This window comes from Bison bison, unplaced genomic scaffold (assembly GCF_000754665.1).
Source record: "Bison bison bison isolate TAMUID 2011002044 unplaced genomic scaffold, Bison_UMD1.0 scf7180017864458, whole genome shotgun sequence".
Taxonomy (NCBI): domain Eukaryota; kingdom Metazoa; phylum Chordata; class Mammalia; order Artiodactyla; family Bovidae; genus Bison; species Bison bison.
The window spans coordinates 5307811-5329005 of record NW_011495020.1 but is presented as its reverse complement, the minus strand read 5'-3'; the positions used below and the strand labels follow the sequence as shown (position 1 = coordinate 5329005).

The following is a 21195-nucleotide window of genomic DNA, read 5'->3' as shown; positions in this document are numbered from 1 at the left end:
AAGAGTTTCATTTTACTAATATATTTAGTATTAATATGTAAAAGTAGGTATTTATCATCTGAATTATTCTACTATGTAACCTCTAAATTAAATCCAGTGCTTGAATAGCCAGAGAATAATGAGTGAGTGAAAGTCGCTTAGTCATGTTTGAGTCTTTGTGACTCCATGGTCTGTAGCTTCCCAAACTCCTCTGTCCATGGAATTAACCAGGCAAGAATACTGGAGTGGGTAGCCATTCCCTCCAGGGGATCTTCCCAACCCAGGGATTGAACCCAGGTCTCTCTCTTTGCAGGCGGATTCTTTACCAGCTGAGCCACCAGGGAAGCCCATAGAATAATGAGAGAATAATAAAAATATTAAGGGTAATTAAAATCCACATCATCTTTTATGCTTTTTAAAAATAATATTTACTGATTTCTGAAAGTTTAAAAGCCATCCGTAGAAACTTAAATGTCACCTCAACAGACTTGTTAACCCTCCTTCCCCTCCAAATGATTACACTGGCATTTGAAATATTATGAAATTTGGCCACTTATCCTCTTCCCTACTCAGCTTTCTTCAGAAGTGATGATAAACCTGTAAGGTCTGATTGTAAGCTGATAGCCAAAAGGAACATAAAGAATTACTAAAGTCTAAGATACTGAGTCCCATGTGACATAGAATAAGAATAGCTAGGACACTAATCATGAGAACACTATACATTTTTAGACTATGAAGATTTTGTTGCTCTTATCAGTGAAATAAAACTATTATATGAAACTTTAATATAATATCTCTCAATCCAGTTGAATGTAATTATTAAAAGTGTAAGATATAATAGTGTCAGGTAGATGTAGACATGGGTTCAGATGAAGTGCTTAGCACATTGCCTGGTACAGAACAAGAGCTCGTAACTGACCGCTTGTAATGGTGATGATGGTGACAGTAGTGAAAGTGAGGTCGCTCAGTCGTGTCTGACTCTTTGCGACCCTATAGACTGTAGCCTACCATGGTCCTCCATCCATGGGATTTTCCAGGCAACAGTACTGGAGTGGGGTGCCATTTCCTTCTCCAAAGGATCATCCCGACCCAGGGATCGAACCCAGGTTTCCCACATTGTAGGCAGATGCTTTACCATCTGAGTTACCAGGGAATAACAGTAGTAATAATAGTTTGCTGAAGAATATTCATGTTACTCTCAAAACTGGGAAGTGAAGAAATTTAGTAAAATTAACCTAGACAAAGGTATAAAGTCATCTTTTTTTCCTAAATTGCATGTATTTCTGAAAGATTTTGGAGAAGGCAATGGCACCCCACTCTAGTACTCTTGCCTGGAAAATCCCATGGACGGAGGAGCCTGGTAGGCTGCAGTCCATGGGGTTGCTAAGAGTTGGATACGACTGAACGACTTCACTTTCACTTTTCACTTTCATGCACTGGAGAAGGAAATGGCAACCCACTCCAGGGTTCTTGCCTGGAGAATCCCAGGAACGGGAGAGCCTGGTGGGCTGTCGTCTATGGGGTTGCACAGAGTTGGACACGACTGAAGTGACTTAGCAGCTGAAAGATTTACCTTTTGTCACTAAAGGGAGAAGGATGGTTCCTTCTGTTGGTTGCCATCAATCTGTTTCTTATTTTAACTCAAGTCTTTTCACAGTGTCCAGTCAGTTGTGTGTGCTCAGTAAGTGTTACATGTTTTGGTACTTGGGACAAGATCTGGACCTGAGGCATACGTTGAAAAAGTAGTGAATGGTTCTGTGTGTATTGAGCCAAAGAATGAATGTCAGACAACTGCAGAAAGTGGAATAGATAGCATCTGAATTTAGTACTTTCATCTGGTGGCCAAGCCCAAAGTGTTCTTCAAGGAACAGGGCTAAAAAGATTAGCCTACCAAGAACTAGAGATAAAATTAGAAACATATCAAGTAATACCAGGCTGGACACTGCACTCCAGTACATTTCTTACCTGCATTTACTTTGCTTTTTAGGATTCCTCACACTATAGTGATGTGGTTTTGTACTCTTTAACCTTTGTAAATGATATGATGTGGGTGTCTCTTCCTTATTGTATATTCTTGCCTTTTTTGTCGTAGATTAATTAACCATAGAAGGATGGGTTTATTTCTGGGCACTCTGTTCCATTGATCTACATGTCTGTTTTTGTACCAGTACCATATTGTTTGATGACTATAACTTTGTAGTATAGTTTGAAATCAGGGAGCATAATACCTCTGATTTTGTTCTTCTTTCCTGAGCTTGCTTTGGCTATTATAATCTTTTGTGTTTCCATACAGGTTTTAGAATTATTTGTCCAACTTGGATTCCTTGTATTTATTTTTCCTGTCTGATTGTTCTGTCTAGGACTTCCAATACCATATTGAACAAAAGAACAATTACTTTTCTAATCTCTACATGTCATATGATTTTCAGGTTATACCCCCAGAATCTCAGCGCAATGAAATTTTAGGTAGGAGTTGAAAATGATTCAACACTTTGGCAATGTACTTCTTACTGGGGATAGAACTAGATCCCCTGGAAGTACACAGAATCGTAATTGATTATTTTGAACCAAAGTGTCTATTCTGTCTATGTGTCTATTTGTAATTTGTATCCATCTTACACAAGTACTTTGCTATACAGATTTAGAGTAAACAACTAATAGATACATGGAAAACTATATAATGCAAATCCACAGTAGAAATACCTATTCTCCTTCTCTGTTCTCATACCCCCAAAATATAGAACTTCTCTATCCAAACGAATTTTAGGCTGTTGAGATTTGGAAATGGTTGTGGTTCTCAACTTGACTATATAGCCACCAACCAGAAATAATCTTGAGAGATCCTGTGTGTGCTCTGGTATCTGCTCTGCCCCAAAATGGGCAATCACTATATACTTACCTTTTATAAATGATACAAGTGTTCATTGGTTGTTTTTACTTTAAACAAAGACCTGACGTTCACAAGCTTTGAGTGCATTTTGTTTTGAATAATTCGGATTTTTTTCCTTGATTTTAGTTTCTTAATATATATGTACTTTTTAATCTCTAGAAATAGTTTTTCTTAGTTATCCGTATTGTATTAATCTTTGATTAGTAAATGTCCAAAATGTTCTAGGTATTACATCATGCCTTTGTGGTATATATATTTGCTTTTAATTGTATGTTCTTTCTAGGTTGCTTAGCTATTTTTCTCCCTTGTTTTCTGCCTAACTTTAGAGTAACCAAATAAGGCAAATGGAAGAAGTAAAGATCTCAAAGAAGAGTAAAGTTGGAATTCTCCCATTTGTTGCTGAATTTGAAGAATTTGCTGGACTCGCAGAATCAATCTTTAAAAACGCTGAGCGTCGTGGAGATCTAGATAAAGCATATACTAAACTTATCAGAGGAGTATTTGTTAATGGTAAGCTTTTGTTACATTATGAAGAAGTTTTTGGTGGTGGTTTTCTTTATTTCTGATATTTTTGGTTGGTTGTTTTCATTATTTCTGATTAAGTTAGAAGTTGGGGGACAGATGTGTTCATTATTTTCCATAGTCTATAGTCTTTTTTGTTTTCTGAAATTAAAGAGTTCTTAAATTTGAAAATCAAACAGTATGTAAAACCCATTTGTATTTACCAGGAACTACTTATATTTTAGGGTTCATATGGGCTATCACTATGTAAATTTTAAATTCATTTTTTAAACACAAAAATGACCTCGTGGATTACATTTGCATTTTAGCAAGAGTCTTCTCGAGATGATCAACAGTGATGTCTGTATGTGTGTGTGCTTAGTCACTCAGTCATGTCTGACTCTTTGCAACACCATGGACTGTAGCCCACCAGGCTCCTCTGTCCATGGGATTTTCCAGCTGAGAATACTGGAATGGGTTGCCATGCAATCTGCCAGGGGATCTTCCCAACCCCAGGATCAAACCCAGGTCTCCCACATTGTGGGTGGATTCTTTACCATCTGAGCCACTAGGGAAGATCAAGAATACTGGAATGGGTAGCCTATCTCTTTTCCAGGGCATCTTTCCGAGCCAGTAATTGAATCTGGGTCTCCTGCATTGCAGACCAATTCTTTACCAGTCACTTCAGTCGTGTCCAACTCTGTGCGACCCCATAGACAGCAGCCCACCAGGCTCCCCCATCCCTGGGATTCTCCAGGCAAGAACACCGGAGCGGGTTGCCATTTCCTTCTCCAATGCATGAAAGTGAAAAGTGAAAGTGAAGTCGCTCAGTCGTGTCCGACCCTCAGCAACCCCATGGACTGCAGCCCACCAGGCTCCTCCGTCCATGGGATTTTCCAGGCAGAAGTACTGGAGTGGGGTGCCATTGCCTTCTCCGAGCTGAGCTACCAGGGAAGCCCAAATTAATGCTAAAATAGTGTAATTCATCATCTATGTCACATCATACAGTTAAGTTACAGAAACAGTATGGATGTGTTTAATTTGAAATAAATGATCTGACTGCATCAATTCAGGAATTTTTAAAGCTAAAAAAATAACAAAAGTAGAATTATCTCAACAGTTACAGATAATACATTTTTGGTGGAAACAGATTTAGGGGAAAGATGATAAATTATATGATTGAATGTTTATATAGTTGATATTTCTTTTAAAATTCAAAGTTGCTTTGCTTTGTCTGATTATAAAGTAGTATATGCTCATTACATACCCCCCAAAATCAGCAAACTGACTTTAAAAATCAAGAAGAAAGTAAAGGTAATTTGTAATCTCATCATACAAAGGTAACATTTAATTTTTACGTGTCTAAACTTTCCAATATATCTCTCTCCCTGGTATATATGCACATACGGTGTGTTCTGTAATTTTAAAATGTTTTATCATACCTTACACACTGTTTTGGAACCTGCTAGACTCTATGATTCTAGTGTCTTTCCTTGTCTACTAATGTAGATAACCATAATCACTTTTAATGATTACATAGAGTTACATCTATCATTATTTACTTAGCAAATCTTCTGTTACCAGGCATTTGGTTTGTTCCCAGTTTTCTGTGTATTTCTGTATATTGTCCAATAATTTCCCTAGGATCAATTATTAGAAATAATTACTGGGTCGAAAGTTTTGTGTCTGTTGAGTTTCTGCCAAATAACCACAAAGGAAGATTATACCTGTTTAGTCCTTTGAGCATTTGGTGAAAGTTTCTATCACATCTGCCTCGATACCCAGTATTTCTCGGTATTATCAGTCTTGTTATCCTTCATTAACCTAGAAGGATATAAATCAGTTTTGCTTATGGTATGTTTTACTGTGTAAGAGCTTCCAAATTATATGTCAAGTTTATTCATCTTTCTCTTTATGACTTCTAAGTTTTGGGCCATTCTTAGAGAGTTCATACTGTCACAGAATTATTTTTTTAATTAGGTTCATTTTTCTTAGTACTTACGATTGCATTCATTTATTTGCTTTTAACATTTTAAGCACCTGAACCATTTAGAATTTGTTTGGCTAAAAGATGTGAAATAGGAATCCAAATTTATACATATATATATATATATATATATGACTGTTTTAGAATGATATTTTATTTAGGTTTAGGTTGATCCTTCAATACAGTATGTTTTATTTGATTAAGTCCAGAAATGTGCTTACTTCTTAAACTTACAAATGAAAAAAATCATGTAATTTTTCCATAGCTAAATGTGGTCATATTCATACCAGGGTATTGTTATATTTTTTCCATTTTTGTTTTAGTGGAGAAAGTAGCAAACGAAAGCCAGAAGACCCCTAGGGATGTAGTCATGATGGAAAACTTCCACCATATTTTTGCAACACTTTCACGTTTGAAAATCTCATGTCTAGAAGCTGAAAAAAAAGAAGCCAAACAAAAATACACAGATCACCTTCAGTCTTATGTCATATACTCTTTAGGACAACCTCTTGAAAAACTAAATGTAAGCATATTTTCATTCAGTATATTTTTCCTGGTTTTGAACCTGTGTTTACATGTGAGTAACACAACAGACATTTGTTTTAAGTTTGCTCATTCATTGGTGCAGGAGGATAAGGAAGGATGGACTGAGATACTGAAGTTGCTCAGACACTGCTAGATGTTTTATATACATTATTTCTTTTAATTCTTGTAAACCGTGATGTGGGGTAAGATAGCCTTATCCTTGTTTTACAGATGAAGAAACTGAAAGTAAATAAAAGGTTAGCAAAGCAGGGAGATTAACCATAGATTTAGCCTTTTCCATTATACCAGTCTTCCATTTCTTACCTCATAAATGGCTAACCTTTATCCCTAGCTCAGATGAAGATTTTGAAAACTCTATCAAGATATAAAGAAAATAAAAAATTGTTTTATTCATTGCCTTTTCTTTATCCTTCCTTTCTTGATTTGTCATTTCCCAGAGTAAATCTGATCTTTAAACATGAGAAATGGTAGTTTTAGAGAACTTTGCAACATAGTAGAAGCTTAAATGGACCCTTCTAACTATGTCCACAGTGTGATTAGTCACCTTCTATGTTTTGAAATTAGAGGCAAATAAAAATTGTCTATCTGTTGTCAAGCAATTCAAATGCAGAACCAGTGCCTTATAAACTGAAGAACAGACAGATATTCCTTTAGGGTAAAGGGTCTGTCTCAGACCTAAAGCCTGCATGATAATGTAACTGCAACATAAAGGAACTTCCTTTGAAATCAAATTTAAAGCAGAAACATTGATAAATCCTTTATTATTTAACATTGTTATAGAAGCTCTAGCCAATGCAGTAAGACCGAAACATAAAGATATGTAAAAAGAGAATCATACTGGGATGGATTGCCATTTCCTCCTCCAGGGAATCTTACCAACCCAGGGATCGAATCCGTGTCTTTTGTGTCTCCTGCATCTGCAGGCAGAGTCTTTGTGACTGCGCCACCTGGGAAGCCCTCAGGGTTATAATTACCTGAATATAATATGTTGAGGTTATTTTATCTGGTAAAGTAAAATAGGTTTTTTAACCTAGTCAAGATATATATATATATCAAAAAACAATTTGTTTCCTATATGTTATAATAACCAATTAAAAATCTGTATAGAAAAATAAATAAAAAAATAAAAATCTGTGTAGAAAAAAATTTTTAAATATCCAGAACAGATTTGTCTAAAAAATTATTATTAAAAATGTAATAATTTAAGAAGAATAAATAAATAATTGTGTAAGAAAATTTTAGAGAATAGTAGTGAGGGGATTTGACTTGTATTAAATCCTGTTGTACTCAAGTAAAGACTTGCCAATCAATATGCATGTTAAAAAACAAATTACACTTAAAAGGCAACCTGAGAAGAATATAACAGCACAATAGTCAGTATACTTAATATAAAAGACCTTTTTAAAATCAATCAGGAAAGCACTAAGATCCCAATATAGAAATGGTAAGAGTTCTGAATGTACTTACTGAGCATATGAAAAGCAGATAAACTTCATTTCTAGCTGAAAAATATTGAAATAAAATGACAAACGTTTCTTACTTTTTTTTTGGCTACACCACTTGGCATGTGCGATCTTAGTTCCCCTTCCCATCTCTCCACCGGGGATCCAACTCATGCTGTCTGCATTGGAAGGGCAGAGTCTTAACCACTGGACTGCCAGGAAAGTCCTACTTTTCAAAATGATAAAGATTTTTTTAAATTATGATAATGCTGATGATGGTATGATAAGATAAAATAGTCTCATACACTGCTGACAGAAGTATAAAGTGATTGAAGTTTCCTGGGAAGCAATTTGTGTATATGAAGAATCTCCAGAATACTTAACAATTACACTCCTCAACTGAGGAATTATAGTCCTAGAAATTTATGCTGGACAGTCATCAATAATGTGGGTAAATACCTATGTATGAAAGTTATTTATAACTGTATTTATAATAGATTTTGTTTTTGATGAATAGATTTTGCCAACTTCAAGAAAAAAAGTAAAAAATATTAAATACTTAATACTGGAGGAATGAGTAAACATAGTATAGTCATTGGATGGAACATGATGCAGCCATTGAAATATATATTTTGGGGAAAACATAAAATATTAAATGAAAAATGTAGCATACAAAATTATAATCTCATTTTCATACTCACACATCAAAAGACTAGAGGGAAATCTAGTCTTTTGACAGTGCTTATCTCTGAGTAGTTTGATAAAAGCTGATTATTATTTTATCCTTTATATTTTCACACACTGTCTGATTTTTACACAGTGGATATATACTATTTTGTAATCAGATTTTTTTTTAATTTAAGTGGTAATGAGAGCTGTTCTTAGCCATTGTTACTTTTCATTTCCTTGAAGCATTTCTTTGAAGGTGTTGAAGCTCGGGTAGCACAGGGTATAAGAGAGGAGGAAGTGAGCTATCAACTTGCGTTTAACAAGCAAGAACTCCGAAAAGTTATTAAAGAGTATCCTGGAAAAGAAGTGAAAAAAGGTCTCGATAACCTCTACAAGAAGGTTGATAAACATTTATGTGAAGAGGAGAACTTACTTCAGGTATGCTTTAGTTCTTTTAACCTACCTAGATTGCACATCCTTATATCTATCTATTTCCCCCAAAATATTCGTCTAGAAATGCTATACATTTTCTAATTTTAGTGCAGGAGAAAAGCGCCATATAAAATGCAGACAAGATTAATAAATTGTGAGGAAGAAAGGAATATTTATACAAGTTTATATGGCTATCTCTGTGTATTTTATATTTCTGTTGTATCGTTTTGAGACATTAAGTTGTTTTGCTTTTGTTTGGGGATGGGTTTTTCATTAACTTTTTGTGTTTTGTTTTAGTTTGGAGGGTAGTAAGGGAATGGAATGGTGTATGGTACGGTGGAGTGATTCTGAGCATAGGAGCCCAGATATGGGTTCATAATCTGCCTCCAGGTAAAGCTACCTGGTTTGGAGCAAGTTAGTTAACCTCTCTGAGCCTCAGTTTCCTTATTTGAAAAGCAGAAATAATACCTCTACTCTGTAGGTGGGCACTAATATTATTTCCATTGCCATTTTATACATGTGAAAATCAGAGCTTAGAGAGGTAGAGTAATGTGACCATGATCCCATACTTAATGTATGATAGAGTCAGATTTAAACCTCAGTTAGAAATGAGTAAGAATTACTCTGACTTTAGCATCATGGAAGGCTTCCTGAAGGAAAGCATTTATGTTAGTCTCTGGAAGTCAGATACTAACTTAACAGATAAAGTAGAAGTGGCATTCCCAGTGGAAGAAATACTGTGAGCTAAAAGAAGATAAGCAAAAAGTGTAAGTAAAGCTGTTTAGTAAAATAGTCTTAAGCTGACTATTAGGAATTTAAGATTTGTGACATTTAAGATTTACAAGGAAAAATCCTAGAAGGCACTCTTTGAACTGGCAGATAGAAATGGTGTTCGTTCATAGTACCCACCCTCACCAGGTTGTCATGAGACTTAATAGAATAATACATACATAAAGCACTTTGTACTGTGCTGATATGAAATAAGTCGAATAAATGTAAACTATTGATATTGCTAATATGTCAGTGTGTGTGTGTCAAATTCTGTCTTGATAGTTGTCTAAAGTTTATTTTTTTATGGGACTGTTCATTCGTTTGCTTTTTTTTGACTGAAATATTTTTGATTTACAGTGTTGTTGATTTCTGCTTATATCTGTCGGCATTTTAGTTTCCACTTCCCGATTATAGAATCCTTTGATTGCTCATGATTAGTCTGACTCATCTTGGTGTCCTCCATGTCATCAAGAAGTGTTTTGCATCGTTAATTTTAGATAAATTAAACCTTCATCTGATGTGAAATTTCATTTAATCCTTAGTCTTATTTCATACATAGTTGTACATAGCCACATCTGTGTTGGATATTGGAACAGATACAATAACAGCTAAAATGTAATAAACATTACTGTGTCGAACACTATTCTGAGCACTTTACATACATTCACTCATTTAATCTCATTTGAACCTGTGAGGAAGGTATTATTATCACTACCCAGTTTATAGATAAGGGGCTTGAGGCACAGAAGAGTGGTGTAATATACTCAAGGTCACTTGAGGAGTTAGGAATCTCGCTTCAGAATGTACATTCTTAACTGTTGTTGTTCAGTCACTTAGTCCTGACTCTGTGACCCTATGGACTGCCGCACACCAGGTTTCCCTGTCCTTCACTCTCTCCCAGTTCAATTCAACTCAGTCATATCTGACTCTTTGCAACCCCTTGGACTGCCCAGAGTTTGCTCAAATTCATGTCCATTGACTCAATGATGTTACCTAACCATCTTATCCTCTGCCACCATCTGTCTTCTCTTCCCACCCTTAATCTTTCCCAGCATCAGGGTCTTTTCCAGTGAGTCAGCTCTTCGCATCAGGTGGCTGAAATATTGGAGCTTCACCTTCAGCATCAATCCTTCCAATGAATATTCAGGGTTGATTTCCTTTAGGACTGACTGGTTGGATCTCCTTACAGTCCAAGGAACTCAAGAATCTTCTCTAGCAGTTCGAAAGCATCAATTTTTTGGCACTCAGCCCTCTCTATGGTCCAAGTCTCACATATGTACATGACTACTGGAAAAACCATAGTTTGACTCTATAGACCTTTGTCAGTGAAGTGAAGTTTTTGCTTTTTAATATGCTTTCTGGGTTTGTCATAGCTTTTCTTCTAAGGAGCAAGCATCTTTTAATTTCATGGCTGCAGTCACCGTCCACAGTGATTAACTATTATGCTATCCTAAATGCTTAGAATATGTCTTGACAATATTTCTACATTCTTGTTTACGTATTATTTCCATTTGTAGTTTAGTGACTCTTACTTTCATTGTTTATAGGTGGTGTGGCACTCCATGCAGGATGAATTTATTCGCCAGTACAAGCATTTTGAAGGTTTGATAGCTCGCTGTTACCCTGGATCTGGTGTTACAATGGAATTCACTATTCAGGACATTCTGGACTATTGCTCCAGCATTGCACAGTCCCACTAAACCTTATAAAAGAAGAAAAGATAAACAAAAAGTAACACTCTGAGTACACCAGACACTATTCAGAAATACCAAGCAACCATTTTGAGAACTCAGACTTGAAGTTTTACGTATCACTTAATGTCAAACAAATGGGTAATGCGTGCATGCTCAGTGTGTCTGACTCTTTGCAACCCCATGGACTGGAGCCCACCAGGTTCCTCTGTTCATGAAATTTTCCAGGCAAGAATACTGGAGTAGGTTGTCATTTTCTTCTCCAAAATGAGTAATACCATACCACATATATTCAAGAGCAAAACTACCAACCTGTGTGGCAGTTTTATTCGCCCAGTAGGTTGTGTACTAACAAAGCATTTATCTCATCATAAATGCCTTCATTATTTTTCTACTACTGAACAGAAAATTTTCCTTTATTGTCTTGCTTCTTGTATTTGGGAGTGGTCATCCTATGTAATTCATTGAGAGTTCTTCAGCTTTCAGTAATTCAGTATTGGTTACAAATCATGTAACTACTAAAATACTGTATCGAATTTTTCCTTCTGAATAACTAATGTTTATATGGATAAGGCTCTTGTGAAGATCAGTTGTAAACTTGAATTTTGAGGATCACGTGATTCTGTGTAACAGTCCGAAATACATTTTCCAAAAAGTTGAAATGTGGTAATATTATTCTTAAATTTATCATGTGCTTCATTTGTATGAAAGCAAGTTCTTAAAATCAATATATAAGAATTATTACATGTCATTTACCGTAAAACATAGTCAGTGGTACTCAGGACTGAGAATCACTGCCATAAAGAGACTCATGTCCTTAATGCATAAACACAAAGACCCTATCAATACATTGGCTTCATTTTTTTTTTTAACATTTATTTTTGGTTACATCAGGATCTTCATTGTAGCCTGTGGGCTTCTCTCTAGTTATGGCGCTCAGGCTTAGTTGTCCCATGGCATATGGGATCCCAGTTCCTGGACCAGGGATCAACCCACATTCCCTGCATTGGAAGGCGGATTCTTAACCACTGGGCCACTAGGAAAGTCCCTCAGTACAGTTTTAATAGCAAAAAATTGCAAATAATCCAACTTCCCATTAATAGTAGATGGATAAATTAAGGTATATTCATTATTTGCCAATACAGTACTGAAAATTAGTGAATTTTGTCTACAAAAAATAGTGCAGATAAATACCAGGAAAATAATGTCAGGTTTAAAAAAAAAGAAGTCAATCACGGAATGTATACCATATGGTTCTATTAATATAAAAGTTCAAAATAAGTAGTATTTAGAGTTACAAGTGTGGTATAACTGAGAAAAAGCAAGGAAATGATCATAAAATTCTGGAGTGATTAGAGACCAGAAAGGGAAGATTATGGTATCTAGCAGGGGTAGGATTTTAAAGGTATATTATTTTACTTAAACTGGGCAGTGGCTACATAGATTTCATTGTACTATGATACTTTATACCTTACACATACCTTATAAATCTTATTTTATGTTAGCTCAACATTCAATTTAAAAGCAAAATCAAACTCATATATGTGTGTATATATTCTTTATTGACATAGGAAAAAACCTTAACATTTGTAGATGATCTGGAGCCAAAGAAGATCCAAGGTTGGTTGGATTGCTCAAGGTTCAAGCCAGGTATTATCAGAGCTGATATTCCACACCACGGTGACCTCCCTCTCAAGAATGTTACAGATATAAATATATTTAAACATCTAAAGACCAAACATTGTCTAATATTTCTGTTAACAGGCCAAGGTTAATTTTACCTGACGTGGTATGGCTCTTATTTAAAGAAAAGGCAGATAGCAAAATACTTCTTAGAAAAGAATCCAAAAAAGTAAGCACCTCAAATAACAAAATTATCTAAATAACTGGATAGAAATTTTGAGAAAGTAAGATATACATGATTCCTATTAAAGATATACATTGGTTAATTAATATGTCTCAGTTCATATTTGTGTTAGTATCTGTTTATTCTAAGGAATTAGAAACTAACAAAGTTTAATACATACAGCTTTTCAAAATTAAATAAGATGTTTTGAATGAAAAAAGAAAAGGCAGTGGATGACTCTAATCAGCTACAATTTTTTAGATCTTAGAGATCTATAATATTGTATGCTACAGATGGGATAGGAAAAGAACAACATATGATAACTTAGAGAATATAAAGAAATGAAAAAGTGCTGAGAAAGCAAAAATGGCTATGCCAAGAAGGTTAACTATACAGTGGTGTCTAAGAAGTAAGATTGTTAATTCTCATAACCCTGATGCTGGGAAAGATTGAGGGCAGGAGGACAAGGGGATGTCGGAGGATGAGATGGTTAGATGGCATCACCAACTCAATGGACATGAGTTTGGGTGGACTCCGGGAGTTGGTGATGGACAGGGAGGCCTGGCGTGCTGCGGTTCATGGGGTCGCAAAGAGTCAGACATGACTGAGCAACTGAACTGAACTCTGTTCTGGGATCTTCTGCATCTGCAAGTCCCCAACTTTAATGTACATATGAAACAACGAGGAATCTTGTTGAAATACAGGTTTTGTGTGATCTAAGACTCTGCATTTTTAGCAAGATCCCAGGTAATATCACTGCTACAGGTCTATAATTCACAGCTGAAGTTGCAAAGTTTTACAGTGGTGTCAGTTCAATTCAGTCGCTTAGTCATGTCCAACTTTTTGCAACCCCATGGACTGCAGCACACCAGGCCTCCCTGTCCATTGCCAACTGCTGGAGTTTACTCAAACTCATGTGCATTGAGTTGGTGATGCCATCCAACCATCTCATCCTCTGTCGTCCCCTTCTCCTCCTGCCTTCAATCTTTCCCAGCATCAGGGTCTTTTCAAATGAGTCAGCTTTTCGCATCAGGTGGCCAAAGTATTGGAGTTTCAGTTTCAACATCAGTCCTTACAATGAACACTCAGGACTGATCTTCTTTAGGAGGGACTGGTTGGATCTCCTTGCAGTCCAATGGACTCTCAAAAGTCTTCTCCAATAACACAGTTCAAAAGCATCAATTATTTGGCACTCAGCTTTCTTTAGAGTCCAAATCTCACATCCATACATGACCACTGGAAAAACCATAGCCTTGACTAGACAGACCTTTGTTGGTGAAGTAATGTCTCTGCTTTTTAATATGCTGTCTAGATTAGTCATAACTTTCCTTCCAAGGAGTAAGCGTCTTTTAATTTCATGGCTGCAATCACCATCTGCAGTGATTTTGGAGCCCCAAAAAATAAAGTCTGACACTGTTTCCCCATCTATTTCCCATGAAGTGATGGGACTGGATGCCATGATCTTTGTTTTCTGAATGCTGAGCTTTAAGCCAACTTTTTCACTCTTTCACTTCCATCAAGAGGCTCTTTAGTTCTTCTTCACTTTCTGCCATAAGAGTGGTGTCATCTGCATATCTGAGGTTATTGATATTTCTCCCAGCAATCTTGATTCCAGCTTGTGCTTCATCCAGTCCAGCATTTCTCGTGATGTACTCTGCATATAAGTTAAATAAGCAGGGTAACAATATACAGCCTTGATGTACTCCTTTTCCTATTTGGAACCAGTCTGTTGTTCCACGTCCAGTTACTGTTGCTTCCTGATCTGCATACAGGTTTCTCAAGAGGCAGGTCAGGTGGTCTGGTATTCCCATCTCTTTCAGAATTTTCCACAGTTTATTGTTAGCCACACAGTCAAAGGCTTTGGCATAGTCAATTACAGTGGTGTAGGCGACATCATTCATACCTCTGAACAAATAAGTATAATTTGGGGTTTTGTTTTTGTTGTTGTTTTTTTTTTTTTTGGTCATTTGGAAGACAGCATGTGTGCTTGTGGTTTTGAGTTCTCAGTTTTTAATATTTGGCAGCACCATGATATGATATGCTGGTATGCACAGGTGCTTAGTTGTGTCCATCTCTTTGCAACCCCACGGGCTGTAGCCTACCAGACTTCTCTGTCCATCGGATTTTCTAGGCAAGAATACTAGAGTGAGTTTCCATTTCCTTCTCCAAGCATGGTATAATGCTAACTTAATTTCTGATTGAGTATAGGACTAAGTGCATTTAGGAGTAATTCATATTTTGAAAAAAGGAAGACAAAAGATAATGGAGCAGATGTAAAGGGGGAGAGGAATATATGAAGAGAAGGGAAATCAGGTGATAAGAAAAAATGGAGAATGTAGCAAGCAAGACAAAGAAACATCAGTCTATCAGCACAGGTCTTGCCCAAAAATCTTGAGAAAGCAGCTTCTCTGAGATAACATCTCAATCAATTTCACTTGCAAGATGGTGAGTCTTTCAGGAAGTTCCATCATACTCAGCTGGAGGAGAAGGTAGTGGAAAAGAAATTAAGAAATTGAAGGAATGTGCTTTAATCTGAATTTTATATTTGTCTCCATCTCACATTAAACAGTTAGTCTTTTGGATCTCCTTTGATTTCAATTATATTGCCCTGTAACTCTCTCATAAGAGCCTATTCTTTTCCTTCATGGCACTTAGTATAACATGAAATATGTTTGTCTTTCAACTTCTTTAGTATATCTCCCCTATATCTAAGCCTGCAGTCTTTATGACTAGAATCATTTTGTTTAACAGTATCTGTCTAAAACATGTATGTACTTAACAAATATTGAGTTTAAAAAGTGGAACGTGAACAGGCGGACTTGAATTGTTAATTCATGGAAGGAGGAAACCATCACATGTATTTCTTTACAATTCTCTTCAATGTTTAGAGCACAGCTGTATTCTTGAAAGTAAGTTGCATTAGGGCAGAGGCTCTGTTCTCTGCGCCTAATGTAACTAGATGTGGATCTCATTCCAGGTGCTGAGTGAAGGTTGTTACAAGGAGATTGGACTTACAAGATAAAGTGTGCTCTACTCCCAGTTTTTACCTTATACATATACAGGGTCTTCACAGTGGTATACATTCTATAAAGACTGATGAATTAAATTCATGGAGGGCCTAAATGAACAATGTCTTCTGTAGATTTCAGATATGCTGTCTTAGGGAGGTGGGTTTACTTGATCTACTATCAGTTCCTCTGGTAGACACTGTGAGCTGTGGGGTCTGCCTGCTCCTCCTTGCTAACAGAGCTCTGCTTTTTACAGAGTAGGAACAGGCCAGACAAAAGTGAAAAATCAAAGCTGGCATAGACCCTTGGATCCCAACCTGCTGCATATTAGAGGAGTTGGGGAAAGGTTTAAAAATCCTGATATCTGCACCCTACTCTAGCCAAATAAATATGAATCTCTGAAGATGGGGCCCAGGTTTTTACAAACCTCCCAAATCTTAATGGGCAGCATGCTTGCCCTGGTCTCAGCTGGCCATGATGGTCCAGCTCTCCTTTGCCTATGTTTGATTGAGGAGTACATATTTGTGTAAACCCAGCTCTAGTCAGTGAGATCTAGGAGGAAGTCTGCTAAGAGATCCCCAAAGAGATTGTCCATCCTGAAAAAAACAGAAAGTTCATAAGACATACAGGGTCTTTAGCCTCTATATCTTCTTTCTTCTTGGTATGTTGTGATAGGAGATAATGAGAGCCATGGCTGCTGTGATCATGACGTAGGAGGATTATCTGAGTCATAAAAGAAAAAGATTAAACATGGAATGATATATGTGTGTTGAAACATGCAAACATGTCAAAAAATAATATGTATATAAACAGTAGGTGCAATTGTATGAAAATTTAGGTTATTGAATGTAATTTCTTTAATGATTATCCATATGTTACTATTAATCTTTAGAGGTTTCTATTTTCATTACACAATCATGATCATTATAGTTTTGCAGATGATTTAAAAATATGTGCAGAAAGGTCTGAGAATTGCTTGGCAGAAATTTTATATTGTTTTGTTAGAATATAACATATCCTGCATTTGCTATAGTTTAAAAGAACCCTTTATCTTGGGTTGTTTTTCTGGACCAACAGCTCTTATCTTACCTCCCAGTCTTTGCCAAGCTGTAACTAAGCCAACATCGATCCTCTACAACTACTTTGAGGTCAGGTTGACCAGTCAATACTGTAGCACTTAGGGAAAGAGAACTTTCTAAAAGGATTTCTAAGTAGTGGAATAATACAAAATTTAATCCAAAACACCACCTGCTTTCCTAAGACAGTTTGTAGGCCCTAAATTTAATTTGGAAAAAAAAAAATCTTAAAGTGGTATGTATTAAAATTCACTCATTATAATTTTACTTAGCTTTTTAAAAGCCAAGTTTAACTACAGCTATAAATGAAATGAACTACATATAACTTGTGTTCATAAAAATTCATTTCCATATTTGTTTATTCAGGAGGAGTAATTGCTGTAAGATTGTTCAAACCATAAAATTTATCACAGAGAATAGTTCTCTAGAAGAGAGCAGAGGAACAGCCAAGAGAGTGCAATAGATGAATACTTTAACTTTTACTGATGGAGGCTGAAATTATGTCCTCTTCCTAGGGCATCATCATCCTAAGAATTGTGATTTCTCTGCTTATTCTCTGGGTCCCTTGCCTTAATAATTTCCTGCCTCTTAGCCTTGTCTTTGTACCATAGATTGTCTTTTCTGCCTGATAAATTATAATATTGCATCAGGGGATATAAAATAATCACAATAATCTAGACATAGATTGTGTCTCTTCCTATATCACAGTAGGATAATTTGGATCCTGTAAGGTTATCCATCAGAGTCCCCATGCTCTACAAAGATTAGGCAGATGATTGGACTAGCTGGGCCAATCAGACTGTCCATCTGTGCCAGGAATGTGAATCTGGGCAGGTGACACTGCTTGAATGAAAGTACTTAGAGTTAAATCATGTCCATTTCACACCAAAAGAGAACACCCATAAAAGTCTTCTATAAAGATCTCCAAAGTTGCCCTTGTTTTTGATCTTCCCAAGATCAAGTGGTTCTCTTCTGATTCTGTGAATCACCCAATATTCTTCCCATATTGCAGTCAGAGAGTAGTAGGGAGCCCTTAAGTTAGTTGAAGTTAGTTTCTATAGCTTGCCACCAAAGATCCCCAATTAGTGCAGACAATAAACTGTGGAAAATTCTGAAAGAGATGGGAATACCAGACCACCTGACCTGCCTCTTGAGAAACCTGTATGCAGATCAGGAAGCAACAGTTAGAACTGGACATGGAACAACAGACTGGTTCCAAATAGGAAAAGGAGTACGTCAAGGCTGTATATTGTTACCCTGCTTATTTAACTTATATGCAGAGTACATCATGAGAAACACTGGGCTGGAAGAAGCACAAGCTGGAATCAAGATTGCTGGGAGAAATACCAATAACCTCAGCTTTGCAGATGACACCACCCTTATGGCAGAAAGTGAAGAGGAACTAAAAAGCCTCTTGATGATAGTGAAAGAGAAGAGTGAAAAGTTGGCTTGAAACTCAACATTCAGAAAACTACGATCATGGCATCTGGTCCCATCACTTCATGGGAAATAAATGGGGCAACAGTGGAAACAGTGTCAGATTTTATTTTGGGGGGCTCCAAAATCACTGCAGATGGTGATTGCAGCCATGAAATTAAAAGACGCTTACTCCTTGGAAGGAAAGTTATGACCAACCTAGATAGCATATTCAAAAGCAGAGACATTACTTCACCAACAAAGGTCTGTCTAGTCAAGGCTATGGTTTTTCCAGTGGTCATGTGTGGATGTGAAAGTTGGACTGTGAAGAAAGCTGAGCGCCGAAGAATTGATGCTTTTGAACTGTGTTGTTGGAGAAGACTCTTGAGAGTCCCTTGGACTGCAAGGAGATCCAACCAGTCCATCCTAAAGGAGACCAGTCCTGGGTGTTCATTGGAAGGACTGATGCTGAAGCTAAAACTCCAATACTTTGACCACCTGATGTGAAGAGTTGACTCATTGGAAAAGACCCTGATGCTGGGAGGGATTGGGGGCAGGAGGAGAAGGAGACAACAGAGGATGAGATGGCTGGATGGCATCACCAACTTGATGGACATGAATTTGGGTAAACTCCGGGAGTTGGTGATGGACAGGGAGGCCTGGCATGCTGTGATTCATGGGGTCACAAAGAGTTGGACATGACTGAGCAACTGAACTGAACTGAAAATATGTTTATATGCAGAATCAAATAAACTGTATAAGACAATATATTTGCCAAATAAATGATACAGTGTTGTAATAGCTCAGAGGAGTTAGATGTATCTGCGGTCTGATAAAGGAATTGAGACATGCATGAGGAGTTACTGCCACCCACCCATTGGGTAGCACCCATGAAGATCAGTTAATAGTGTAACACTGAGCTAAGAGTTCAGACTCTGAAGTTAGAACAGGGCTCAAACCCTGCCTCTCTCGGGCTATCTGATCTTGTTCAGTTAGGTTAGCTTTTGTGCTTCAGGTCCTAATTTGTAAAAAGGAAAGAGTAGTGCTTGTCTCATAGGTTCATCATAAGGACTAAATCAGATGATGTAAAATGTTTAGCACGGTGCTAATAAGCATTCAATTTTAAGAAGTGAGTCAACAATGCATTTCTTAGCAATGGTCGAGCAATCAGACTCAAATCTCCAGGGTGAGTGGATGAAATGGAGCAACATGATTGGGCTACAAGGTGACAACACCTGACACGGATCCGTTCCTCACCAGGACCCAGTCACCCACCAGGCATGCACACACACATTTTCTCAGGATAGAGGAAGTCTATCAAGGCCTTTGTGAAGCCATTACCCACAAAGTCCTTAGTAACTTGCTAATGTTGTTTCATTAGCCTTTCAAAATCCTGTGAGGCAAAGCAGAGATGTCTTCTAGCCTCAACCACGGAGAAGGCAATGGCACCCCACTCCAGGACTCTTGCCTGGAAAATTCCATGGACGGAGGAGCTTGGGAGGCTGAAGTCCATGGAGTCGCTAAGAGTCGGACACGACTGAGCGGCTTCACTTTCACTTTTCACTTTCATGCATTGGAGAAGGAAATGGCAACCCACTCCAGTGTTCTTGCCTGGAGAATCCCAGGGACGGCGGAGCCTGGTGGGCTGTCGGCTGTGGGGAGTTGGACACGACTGAAGTGACTTAGCAGAAGCAGCAGCAGCAGCAGCAGCCTCAACCAGCCTTCTAAGAAATGTTAATAAGGTTAATATCTTAGACATTATCAACAAATTCTGCTAAATGACCTGGGAAAGAATCTCATTCACTGATCCTGGAGACTAGATATGAACTGGGTCCTGTTTCTTACTCATAAGACCAGTAGTCTGTTCACCAGATTGGTATGTCTCTTCCTTCATTTTAATCACACTGCCAAAGTTATGTCTTTTTTAATTTAGAATTCTATTACTACTTTTTAGAACATTGACAAATCCAAATGATCAATCATCACAGTTCATTTTACTTGAGCATATTAGATAACAGAGTATGTATAGGCTATGCTTTATAACACATCAAAAATAAAATAAGCCATGAAAGCTCTGGGCATTACTGCTATGAGATCAGATAGTCACATAAAAACAAAAAAGCCTTAATGAATTGCCTTGTCATCATCCAAACTTCTCATTCTGTTGGGGGAAGCACACTGATTGAAACCGCCCACCCTGGCCAGGCACCACAGTAACCGGTTTGCATGAGTTGTTTTATGACAGGAGATCCTGGTAAGGAATATGGAACTAATAAGCCACCACCAATTGGAAGAGTTGGGGAAAGGTCAAAAGGAGACACCGTATGTCCGTCCACTTCCCAGAATCCCTCTTGCTAGCATCCATCTTGGCTGAGCAATGCCTGTGCCACCAGGAAAGACTGAATTAGAATGATTGGCCAAAGACCACCCGGAAACTAATCCCATCACCATAAAATCCGAGACTTAGAACAGTTCTCCTGGGTTCCCTTACCCTACTGCTCTCCACCCGGGTGTCAGCACATGTGTCTCCTCAGACAATTCATTTCTGAGTGTTAGACAAGAGCCCAGTTTCAGGCCCTGGAAGGGGCCCCCCTTCCTGCAACAATTCTATTACTCAGTATAAGGTTCCTGAAGCATCATGGGAAGCATTTAAAAGAAAACTGTACGCAAAGCATCATAATTAAATCGCTGTTGTATTTGAATCACATGTAATCCTATGAAGAAAGTCCAAAAAGTAACTAAAGTAGCATTTTAACAAATTTACATAACAATACATTTTAAAGATATTTCATTTACTTATATGATCATTATTCAATCATTTATTCATTCATCAAACACTAATGACCTGTGAGGCTACAAAGACAAGATCAAAAACTCAGTGTAATGGTAGAGATGGGCAAGTAAAAATATCCAACCAAAATGCTTACAGTCATTGTTTTTA

General features: G+C 37.2%; 1 protein-coding gene across 6 annotated transcripts in view; it reads left to right on the top strand.

Moving 5' to 3' along the window:
• Positions 1-12858, top strand: part of EXOC1 (exocyst complex component 1) — a 55875-nt gene extending 43017 nt beyond the window's left edge. For 5 of the 6 annotated variants that reach the window (XM_010859671.1, XM_010859670.1, XM_010859668.1 and 2 more), the window contains 4 exons: positions 3196-3379; positions 5681-5880; positions 8258-8452; positions 10765-12858. In XM_010859671.1, coding sequence (XP_010857973.1) covers positions 3196-3379; positions 5681-5880; positions 8258-8452; positions 10765-10917 — 732 coding nt within the window. In that variant the 3' untranslated portion in view covers positions 10918-12858. The other variant, XM_010859672.1, reaches the window with a different exon arrangement.
• Positions 12859-21195: the final 8337 nt, after the last annotated feature.